The sequence below is a fragment of the Hypomesus nipponensis genome, chromosome 2 (assembly GCF_054491055.1).
Source record: "Hypomesus nipponensis isolate SF chromosome 2, ASM5449105v1, whole genome shotgun sequence".
NCBI lineage: Eukaryota > Metazoa > Chordata > Actinopteri > Osmeriformes > Osmeridae > Hypomesus > Hypomesus nipponensis.
Window position 1 is genome coordinate 14,023,215 of NC_140362.1, and position 12,170 is coordinate 14,035,384.

General features: G+C 45.6%; 1 protein-coding gene across 1 annotated transcript; it reads right to left on the reverse strand.

Moving 5' to 3' along the window:
• Window positions 1-3,708: 3,708 nt before the first annotated feature.
• LOC146300927 (G-protein coupled receptor family C group 6 member A-like) lies at window positions 3,709-9,370 on the reverse strand. The gene is made up of 7 exons (XM_084669135.1): window positions 8,961-9,370; window positions 7,256-7,384; window positions 6,853-7,132; window positions 5,886-6,647; window positions 5,477-5,695; window positions 5,214-5,340; window positions 3,709-5,013 (listed from the first exon to the last, which is right to left on the reverse strand). The coding sequence occupies exons 1-7, from the start codon at window positions 9,368-9,370 to the stop codon at window positions 4,007-4,009; spliced, it is 2,934 nt and encodes a 977-aa protein (XP_084525261.1). The 3' UTR covers window positions 3,709-4,006.
• Window positions 9,371-12,170: the final 2,800 nt, after the last annotated feature.

Below are 12,170 nucleotides of genomic sequence, written 5' to 3' on the forward strand. Positions count from 1 at the left end.
TGTCACTGTTAGAGTTGGGGCCTTAATCTGACTGACCCAGTGTTGAAGTACTCGACTCCGGTCACATTTTGAAGGTCTTGGTCTTGTCTCGGAATCGACCGCATTTTTACTCGGTCTTGTCTCGGTCTCGGGAATCTTTTTTCAAGACCGGTCAAGACCACAACTGCGGGAATATCACTAAATTGCCTGTGCATTGTTTAATTTATTTGTTAATATCATTACTGCTATTGGATGTACAACGTCATGCTTCAAATGCAACCAATAACGTAACTCATTTTTAATTACCCATCACCCCTACTCGCACCCCAAAAGTGAATAAGGAAGTTAGGCGAAACAGTCTGTGCGTACGAAACTCTTGGCCAAATCAGCTAGAATTCGATTTGGTTACCTAACCTGAACCACAAAGAGTTTACAATAACGTCCACAAAAAAAAAAAACACACAGTTTATGTAAATTCTGCAGAGACGCTCACTGAGACGGCTGGCATTTGACCTACGTCAAACTTTTACCGGCCTTAAGAAAGAAAACATTAAAAAAGGTAAGCTAGGTGTGAGTGACGCTAGTTAGCTAACGTTTGCAATGTGCCTCGCCCTCTGTACCAAAATTCTTCAGAAATATCTTCCCCCATTACAGAGATTGAGCTAGCTAGTATGTAACATATCCTACTGTATGTTTCTGGGCGTTAGTTTCAGTTGCTTGCTAGATTTTGTTTGTTGATTTTGTTACGCTAATGTTTTCACCAAGGAGTACATGTGCTCCGAAATGAAAACATTTAGGAGCACTCAAAGAAATTTAGGAGCACAGTGTTCTTTTTTTTATTTTATTTGTTTATTAAACATAACTTGACACAGGGGCGTCGTAAAACCCTTTTTACAGGGGCACGTGCCCAGTACAAATCTGCTGTGCCCCAGTCAAATCAAAAGTTTGAGTTTAAACAAACCGAAAACACAAAGCTTGCATTCATTATAGATGTCCTTGCCAAAGCTGATATCAAACTTGCGTCCCTGAACTGTTATATAATGGGTTAAGCGAGTTAGTTTCTATAGCCTAAGAGTGCATTGTGCGCAATAAGCTTGGAAGAAGGGATATGAATAGGGGCCTGTGCCCCAGTACAGTTTTATGTCTAACAACGTCACTAACTTAACAGTTAATGCTAGACAGCAACTTTCACTCTGATAGAACTAGAACAAATAGTTAGAGAAACATGTATATAATTATAGTTAATATTTTATTAAAACACTGGGACATTATAGACTATGTAAGCACGCCACGGCTTAAAAGGCTTGGTAGTCAAAACTAGGTAGACCCAGAGCCATATAAAGAGAGTTGGGACACTTCCATAGACTTCCATTTTAGTGTAATCGAAGAAGGCAGAAGTAAAGCGTGTCATTTGCGACCTATAGTCCCAAACATTGTATTTTGCAACGTTCAACCCCATTCATGTTCAGTGTTACAAAAAAAGTTAGCTAATTTTGAAAATATTTTTAAAATAATGTAGTAATTTGATCAATTTACCAGCTAACTTGCTTCGTAACACTGTACATGAATGGCGTAACAGTTTGTGAAAGACCCAGAGAAACACACATTTCCGACGAGGCAAAATCGCTCACCCAAATTGTATATAGCCAGCTTTACTTCAAGTTTATTGTAAGATAGCTTGTTATATTCTAAATGCACATCTGATTAGAGCTAGCAACAATGAATTGCAGATTAAGGGGTCCCCTATCGTCCAGCTAACTGTCGACGCTCGGCAGGAATTTCAGGTCCACTCACTAAAAACAAACGACCCTCTCACTGGACATATTCCATAACAAAATGTTTAATTTAATGCTATTAGTTGCCATGTATATTCTGTTCTATTTACCAAACTCTTTTCTTGTCTTAAATTGAGCTGGCGTGAGCTATGGTAGCTAGCATAGCCATTTCTAGCTCTGCTTGACAATATTGCTGCCTAGCATTATAAGTTAATGTAATACATAAATGTTAATAAAGTATCAAACATATGCATAGTACAACACACCAGTAACCTATTGATATTATGTGTAGGCTATACCGAAAATGTCAGTAAATCGAGAGGCTGCTACTGTCTGTCCCGATGAAAACCATTCAAACAGGTTGCCACTGCCAGCAGTGTGTTTTTGCAGCGAGCTACTTGAACCAAGTGATCAAGATATCAACTCTTAATATGGCTCTGGCCCAATGGTTGCGAATCGTCGCTCGCGCGTCATTATGCTATGTTTACATAGTGCAGTCGCAACTCCGTCACTTGCTTTCCATGTGAAATCAATGGTATTCTTCACTTCATCGCGCTGTTGTTCCGTGTATTGACAACAGCCCGTCACTCGCGCACTGTGCTCGTAAATTATTTTTCAAGTTCGCACATACATATTTTTAGGCGCAAATGCGAGTGAAATGGTCGCACTGTAGAGCCCTGATGAATATAAAGTTATGTTACATTAAGTCAGCTGCATACCTCTGCCGAATTCATAATGTTAAGTTAAACGCCGCGGTAACGCGCTCCCTCACTTGGGTGAGAGAGAGATGTGAAATAAGGAGACAGAGTAATGCTAAGAAAAATAAGAAAAAAACAGGCTGTTTTACCTGGCCATAAGCACACGGCACTACTTTAAGAGTGCACATTTTTTAGTTCAAAAACTGTTACAGATCAAATGTAACCTATTACTTAATCAAACCCTACTGCTTGTGTATTTTGAATGGTCTGGTCTTGAACCGGTCTCGCCTTGCCTTGGTCTTGACCCGATCTTGACCTGCCTTGGTCTTGGTCTTGACTCTGTCTCGACCCTTCAAAGTCTTGGTCTTGTCTCGGTCTCCTTACACTCTGGTCTTGGTCATGACTTGGTCTCGGTTTAGCTGGTGACACTGGACTGAGCGGACTGTGGGTGTGTGTCCCGGGAATTTTCCTCATTCCTGTTTGTCTGCAATAAATCCAATTATGAGACATTTGAGGTAGAGATAGCAACTGTTCTTCAGTGACTCACCTATTACCAATCAGTCTTGTCATATGGCCAACAATAGAACCAAACAGATAATCAGTGATCACAGTCAAACAGGAAATAACTTTCCCTCTGGTGTGCCTTTGAAGCCGGCAAAGACTGAGGTGAAGACTGGAGATGGGGAGGGTTTAGTGTGCAGGTGCAGGTACTGACATTTTTGGTTCTGTTTTCAACCAAAAAATTGACAACCCCCAAAGGGTTCTGTCTGACCTGTAAAATAATATCTGTCGAGTGATATCTGTCTTGATTTTTTGTTGTTGTTTTTCTAGAGGGTGGTGTTTTTTTTTTGTTTTTTTTATCAGTAGCAGTATTTCTGTGTTGTGGGGCTGTGAAATGGCCCTCAGCACTCTGCCCCTCCTTCTCTAGTTAGAGAGGCCTGCAGCACAACGGTGAGGTATCGCTGGATGGTATCATTCTGTTTGGTATCACTCTATGGTATCACTCAAAAGACAGTCAGCAGGGACACTATTCCTAAAGTCACGATCAATTCCTTTCCAGAATAAACAACTCTCTTTATTGTACTTTACTTATAACATCAGTGTGGCAGCAACATAGGATGTTCAAGATGACATAGGATGTTCAAGATATTCAAGCATGTACAATCATTTGTGTTTTCAATATGAATCAAAAAGATTTACTGTATTAGCTCCCACAGCAAATACCAACCCTCTTGAGGAGAGGAATTCACATTGCTGTAAATAGTCAAATATACTTTTTATTCACTGTACAAAATGTACACGTATAAATAGACAGTATACATTGGGCAGACTAAGTTTGTAGCTTGTAGCGCGTAGTTTGATGCTCAGGATAGAGACTTGAGGTTTAGCAGTTGTATCATTCTTCCCCTACACCCTGGTCCCTCGCAGGGCTCAAACACCAGCAAGCTCTGGCTGATGAACTCAGGTGCTGGTGCATCTCCTGAGACATGTATCCCTGTTCAGGTATCCTAGGCTCCCTGCCGGGACCTGGCGGGGTGCGGTCGGTACATTTGGTCAGGGCAGGAACATCGAGGGGAGGCCAATGGTGAAAGGAAGACCCGTGCGTTTGTCCTCCGGTAAATCGCCCTCAGAGACGGACACGGTGTCCTGGCCCCGGAAGGCGTATTTGTGCACGTCCTGGATGAAGGCGTCCTTGGTGTTGTGCTCCTTCCGGAACAGGATGATGTAGCACTTGGGCAGGAAGTGACAGCAGAGGATACCGTAGGAGGAGATGAGGATGACCACCATCTCCACCGCCGGCAGGTACTTTCCAGATGTGGTGATGTACACAGGGACGAAGATCGCCCAGGAGATGAGGTAGAGTAGCATGCCCAAGGTTATGAACTTGGCATCGTTGTACTTCTGGGGCAGCTTGCGGCCCTTGAAGGCGCAGAAGAAGCAGACCAGCGCCAGGACGGCGATGTAGGACAGCATCACGCCGAACGCCACGTAGGAGCCTTCGTGGCACTCAGCCAGCATTGAGGTGGGCTGAACGGTCAGCTTCTCTTGGGGGCTGCTCGGGAGGAGGAGCCACAGGAGGCAGGTGAGGAGCTGCAGGGTGAGACAGCCACAGACGATGACGAGGGGCTGGTAGAGCCGGCGGAACACCCGCCCCAGCGTCGGGTTGAACTGGAACGCCAGCAGGATCTTCAGAGACTTGACCAGGATGCAGGAGACGCACAGCGTGAAGCTCAGGCCGAACAGTACCTGGCGAACTTTGCAGGTCAGGTCGCTGGGCTTGCCCACGAACACCATGGCACTGATGAAACTACCAATCAGAGACAGCAGGATGACCTGGCACAGCCCCCCTCCCGCCGCCTTCACCACGGGGGTGTGGCGCTGGTGCAGGAACAGCGCCCCCACCAGGAGGGACAGGAGGATGCCCAAGGCGGCCAGCGTTAGCAAGACCACCGCAAAGCCATCGTCCCAGGAGAAGTACTCCAAGGTTTTAGGGGTGCAACTGGAGCTGCCCTTCTCAGACCACTCTCTGTCTGTGTTGCAGGCCAGGCATTGGTCCATGTCTGCAGGGCCAGAGATGGGGATTAGACCAAAGAAACAGCCGTGGAATAAAATGACATGCCACACCAAATAGTGCGGACTGTGAGGAGAAGGAGTTACTGAGTATCTACCCTTAGGTCATGACATGATGTGTGTGTCAGTGTTTGTGTGAGTGAGTGTGTGTCTGTGAGTGTGAATGTGTGTGTCGATGAAGAACGCCTGCCTGTGCTGTTGGAGTAGGTGTTCTCAGTACAGTTGATGCACTTGTAACAGCAGGTGTGCAGCTGTCCTTCAAATGTCTGCTTCCTCTCACCAGGAAGACAGCTCTCTGAGCACCTGGACACTACTTCCTGTGGAAAGCACAGAGCACCACGTCACAAACCAGATTAAAGATGAGCAAAAGAAGAGTTGATATGTGTGTGTGACTGTGTTTGTATGGAAGTGGCACACACTGTGTGTGTTTGTGTGTGGGGGGAGTGGCATCACCTTCAGGTCTGTGAGGTAAGCAGCGCGGGGCAGGATGTTGTGTGTGAAGCTGTCGTTTAAAGGGTGGTACTCTGCCACAATGTCGCCCACTTGCACCTTTCCCTCCTTAGAATTCCAGAGAGTGACCTTATAGCCCAGGTTGATTTCTCCATTCTCATCGAAAAAATAAGTCTCCCCATCTTGCTCAAATTCCATGCCCTGCTTCAAAGCTCTCCGGACCTAAATGAAATAAGAATACACTTTGGGTTTTTTATTTATTAAGAAAGATATGTAACTGATAACACAGCTAAACGGATCAAACAAACAAACCAAAACAAGCAAAGCAATCAGAAAACGAGTTCTAGATCCATCTTGCCCTTTGACTTTGCTCAGCCACCCCTCTGGTCCCAAAGTAAGAGCTGCACGTCACCTCCCATGGCTCGATGCTTTTCTGGGTGCAGTTCCTGCTGCTGCAGACTCCGATTACGGCCTGGGCCAGAGCCCTCACAGCCAACTCCACGCTGAACACCGTCTGAGCCTGGCTCTTCTTACCCAACTCTTCCAGGTCCAGCTCTCCAATCTCCAGGAACTCATCCAGGAAGGGGTTACGTCTTCTCTCCTTATCCTTGGTCTCATTCAGTCTCTGCAGATACTGGCGGTAGGACTCCAGGTTGCTACTTTTAAACGTGAAGCCTACCACCTTTCCGATGCTCTCCAGATCCAGGTTTCTAGCCACTTCGGTATTTGACGACCAGCCGTCGCTGGCTAGCCACACCCTTTCTCCTGAGGCTGACTCCTCCTGCTTATCCTCCAGGGCCTTCAACTTCGGTAAGAGGAACTCCATGTGAGGGGCCATCACAAACGCCACCACCACCTTGACGCGGGGGTTTGTCAGGATGACGTTGGCAACCCTCGTCACGGCTGAGGAGTAGTTAGGGTCGCTCATCGAGTTGGGGATGGTCTCCTTGAAGGCCACGCAAATCCCTCTCTCTGAGGTCTGAGCCAAAAGGGCGTCGAGGGCCGAGTGTCCGTAGTCGTTGTCGGCAATGACCAAGCCCACCCAGCTCCAGCCACTGTCCACCATCAGCCGGACCATGGCCTTGGTCTGGTACAGGTCACTGGGCACCGTACGCAGGAAGCCTGGGAAACGCTTCTTGTCACTTAGGATGATGGCGGTGGAGGAGTAGCTGATCTAGAAGGTTGTCAACATGGATTATTGGAAAATTGAGGATTGGAAACATGGATTATTTGAAAATGCAGTATTGGAAACATGGATTATTGTAATATGGAGTTGTAAACATGGAGTGCTGTTCCAGGGTTGTACACATAGTTACTGTCACACTTAATCTTCACTAATCCTACACTCTCAAAGCAGGATGGTCAGAAGGTATTTTTACCTGAGGAATGAGCTCCAGGTTCAGTTGCCTGGCAACAGCAATGGAGATTTCAGAGAAAGAAGCTCCGACGATGGAAGTGATGGGTGGGAGTGAGCCGCCGGCCGCTTCCCCTTGTTTGCGGAGGCCAGTGATGGCCCTCAGGGCCGTGGTCACGTCAGAGCAGGAGTCATGGATGCGATAGCCCAGCTTCAGGCCAAGCCGTGACATGGAGGGAGACTGGTTGACTAACTCCACCGTGTTGATCATAGCCAGGCCACCGTTTAATGCATTACTATTAAACCTGTCGGTGTGAAAAGGGAATTCAACACTCGTGAATGGTCGCAGATCGTTATGTATTGAGCACACCTACTCACATGGATACGTTTAAACGTTACTTACACGTTTCTGTTTGTCGGGCACTCACCTCACACACTTTGCCTCATGCGGAGGGACGATTGTGTTGTTTTCCTCCACATCATCGTGGAAAGGGAAAATACCCCCTATGATGATGTCACCAGCGGCAGTAGCCCCTTCATGCGTGCCACCTGTCAACCTTGGCAACAAAAAAACAGACAGGAACAGCAACGGACTGATGCAAGTCACCATGATCTTTTGTATACTCCTCGGTGTCTCCCGACTGCGGCAAACTGTTATTTTTGCAGCTCTTTATCCGTTCTTTCTGGTACTTTCTGTTGGAGTCTTTCTCTTTTCTGGCCGCGTCTTCTCTGTCTCTCTCCCTTCCTTTTTCTGTCCCTGATTTCACCTGTGTATCCTTGGCCTTCTCTCTGTGTCCTCCCCAGGGTGTGGCCGGCAGACTGCTGCCTCCTGCTGCCAGTATCTTCAGTTCAACACACCTGTTATCCCCCTCCCACAACACATCTCGACAGGATAGCCACGCCCACCATTCTTGAACGTCCGATTGAGAAATTGACTTGTTTCCCGACAATCTAAGATCTGTTTCTGAAGGTTAGGGTTAGTGTGACATCACTGACTGAAACAAGCATCATAGCCCTCTGAGATATCATGTCTTTGCCTGTGGGTGGGATTGGAATGGCTGTGTATAACAGTATTTGTTCAAACACCTTAGGGGCAAGAGTGGGGGTCAAGGAGGTGGTGTGTGTGTGTGTGGGGGGTGGGTGATCCTTACAATATGGTGGAATTAACTGATTCAAGCTGAAAAATGTAGATGTCTGGACAGGGGTCAGGAGCAGGGCTGGGGGGTTGGGTGGTTGGTGGCAGGGGGGTCCTTCAAGGATTCCTGGTTTAACGTCTCCACCCAGTGGAGATTTTATGAAAGTCTCGAGAACAAAAACATGTTCATCCTCCTAAGGTATGAGATGCAATTGGATTTCATCAGCAGATGGCGACATAGGGTTGATAATGTGTTGGCTTGTCTGTTGGCTGGGAGTTCTTCATCTGTTAATCAGCAGACTGTCAGTGCTGCTACTGTAGCATGAAAGAGCCCTCCAGATGAGCAGGAAATCTAAAAATAGAAGACTGAGATAATGCACGTGAATTTAGTCAGGTGGCTGAGCGGTTAGGGAATCGGGCTAGTAATCAGAAGGTTGCCGGTTTGATTTTGGGCCGTGCAAAATTATGTTGTGTCCTTGGGCAAGGCACTTCACCCTACTTGCCTCAGGGAATGTCCCTTTACTTACTGTAAGTTGCACTGGATAAGAGCTTCTGGTAAATGACTAAATGTAAATGTGTTACTGTTTAATTTCATGTTGTAGTGTACCTCTCTATGAAACACAAAAACACATTGTGTTGCCATGCCAAGGTTGGTACTCTGCCACAATGTCGCCCACTTGCACCTTCCCCTACTTAGAATTCCAGAAAATGACTTTATAGCCCAGGTTGATTTCTCCATTCTCGTCAAAACAATAAGTCTCCCCATCCTGCTCAAATTCAATGCCCAGCTTCAAAGCTCTCAGGACCTAAATGAAATAAGAATACACGTTGGGTTTTTGAAAATATGTGAAAGATATGTTACTGACAGCACAGCTAAATGGATCAAACAAACCAAAACAAGCAAAGCAATCAGAAACAAGTTATAGATCCATCTTGCTCCTTCACTTTGCTCAGCCACCCCTCTTGTCCCAAAGTAAGAGCTGCATATCACCTCCCACGGCTTGATGCGTTTCTGGGTGCAGTTCCTGCTGCTGCAGACTCCGATCACGGCCTGGGCCAGAGCCCTCACAGCCAACTCCACGCTGAACACAGTCTGAGCCTGGCTCTTCTTACCCAGGTCTTCCAGGTCCAGCTCTCCATTCTTCAGGAACTCGTCCAGGAAGGGGTTACGTCTTTTCTTCTCTTCCTTGGTCTCCTTCAGTCTCTGCAGGTACTGGCGGTAGGACTCCATGTTGCTACTTTTAAACATGAAGCCTACCACCTTTCCGATGCTCTCCAGATCCAGGTTTCCCACCACATCTTCGGGAGTTGACGACCAGCTGTCGCTGGCCAGCCACACCCTTCCTCCTGAGGCTGACTTCTCCTGTTCATCCTCCAAGGCCTTCAGCTTCAGTAAGAGGTGTGACATCTGACGGGACGTCAAATTGGCCACCACCACCTACGTGGTCGTCAGGATGACGTAGACGACCCTCGTCACGGCTGAGGAGTAGTCAGGGTTGCTCAGCAAGTCGGGGATGGTCTCCTTGAAGGCCACGCAAATCCCTCTTGGCGCCCTTGGGTGAATAATGTGTTGGCTTGTCCGTTGGCTGGGAGTTCATAATCTGTTTATCAGCAAACTGTCAGTGCTGCTACTGTAGCATGAAAGAGCCCTCCAGATGAGCAGGACATCTAAAAATAGAAGAATGAGATACTGCATGTGAAGTTTTGTGTTACTGTTTAATTTCCTGTTTTAGATTCAACCTTTTTATGAAACTCAAAGACACACACTGGGCTGTGACTCGGGCTGCATTTGGAATCTCTGTAGGATAACCATTAGGGCAACTGCAAATGCCCAGTTGCCCTAATGGTTAATCCGGCCTTGTCAATGGGGATATTTTACTTTTATTGCCAAACACATGTAAAAACAAAGAGATCATTAATTGTATTATTCTATAGGCTATGAAATATATATATACTCAATGACCGTGGTTTATGTTAGGATATAATGTAGTTTCATATTACTTTTTACCTATTTTTTGGGATCGTCCGTTTTCTTAGAATCGTCCTAACTTTTCCCCCCTATTGGGCACTTGCCCAAGGGCACATGACATCTAAGGGGCCCTGGACAACGTCAACTAAAATGTTATATCACGTTGTGAACGCAGTCCTTACTTTCCTTAATGTGAGCACTTTATTGCAACTCGTTCAATCAAAATATTATGTTAAATCACGTGTGTAGTCTAGTAGCTGCCTGCACAAATGCTGCTTGCGGCTTTCCAGATCTATGTCGCGGACACTGCGATCGAGAGTCACGTGACTTGAAGCGCTGCGGCTGGAGGAGAGCGTTCTATGGGGAAAAGCAAATATTCATATAAATCATTGTCCCGACTCCCTGCCTTATTACCAGACTTAACAACAGATGTCAGCAGCACCCCAGTCTCCCCATAACTGTACCCCTCCCTGTCCCAATGAAGAAAATGAGTAACTTTGTGTTAACGACATGCCAGACACCATCATTTCAGGGAATCTGTGGGAATTTCTCTGTCTCTCTTGGTCTTTTTATCAAAACAAATATTTTAAATAAATATTTATTAGTGACAGAAATTCAAACAACATTTTTTCTCACATAATCATAATTTTGAAATATTAAAAAATAAACTACTGTCTGTACAGGATTACAGACAATATTGAAATAATTGAATTTGATATGTTCATTTAGATTGAATTATGGCCATTAAATGACATCTATAGATACAGACTTTATTATTCCCTTCATGAAGGACAATTTATTTGAGAAGCTTGCACACACACACACACACACAATCTATTGGATCTAATGTATGTAATCAAGTGGTGGTGATACAGAACTGTACGTAATTTGGATCAATGTTCTGTAGTGTTAGTCATTTATTGGTATATGGCATATTTTTTGATATACTGTATATATCACATGCATTCTGTACATCCTACAGAGCCAGGGCCCTCTCAGGTAGAGCTAAAAGGAAGAGGAAGTGTGGATGCTCAGGAGGAAGGGAAAGAAAGTTACAGTGATGATGAGGATGAGAGATGCATGGTGGATGTTGACCCAGGTTTGTGACCAGCAGATTTGACTGACAGGGAGGCTTTTGTTAGGGCATTGGCCAGCAGATATGATGACGATGTACACATGCATGCAGACTTGCATGTACAAATCACAATTGCAAGCCTTTAATTAGAGTTATGTAAAGCTTTTGATGGGACAGTGAGATTTTTGGTGACAACAGCTGCACACAGGGGGCCCAATTGGATTTTGTTGTCATGGGGCCCAAAATCCTGGCGGAGCCCCTGCGGGGAAGGGACCAGGTGGAGCAAGTTGGAGATGACAGAACTCCCAGGCAGGTGTCAGGGTGGTGATGCAGTGCTCTCAGAGTTTCTGCTGAACGATTTCTGAGTTATGGTGCCCTTGGAGGGTTTGTTGTCACATGACTCTGGAGTGTAATGCTGGGGACACACTAAACTATTTTTAACCCTAACCCTTATAAGAATTTCAAACTTGACAGACCACAAACATGAGGACAAAAAATACAAAAATACAATATTTAGCTGTTTTGCTCCTACAGTGTGTGGTGTGCCATGATTTGACAAAGACAGCACACCACACACAAACAGATTTCCAACCAGTGTCCCGACTGTTAACACAAGAAAGCTCGCAAATTCTGTCGAGATTAAAAAATAAGCATGGCGGACTATGCAGGAAGAAATTGCGATGATAGTGTTTGGAATTATTTTCTCGGAAAAAAGAAAAGGGTTTGCTGTTGCCACAAATCAATTCCAATTTACTTTGTGTTGCGCCGTGACTCCGTTTGTTATGCTTCTGTCTTCTCTCAGCTTGCTTTCTGTTTGGATATTGTTTTGTTTCACGTGATATACTCGGGGTTTGTCACATCAGGATTTCTGAACGCAAATATTCAACATGTTGAATATTTTGGATTTGCAATCGGGGCACATCGGACGTCCTTCCGAGCAGATTCGGTCACTCTTGCCACACCTCACACCAAGGGAACATCTGATCAAATAATCAGTAGAACCATCAAGATAGTCGGGACGTTACCTAGGATTGTCGGAAGGGGCGTAATCGGCCCTAGCATAAGTTAAAAATAAAAAGCATAAAAATGACCCGTCCCCCCTCATCTCACGGTATCTATCTCTATCTCTGTCTCTAACACACTGTTTATCTATCTCTGACTCTC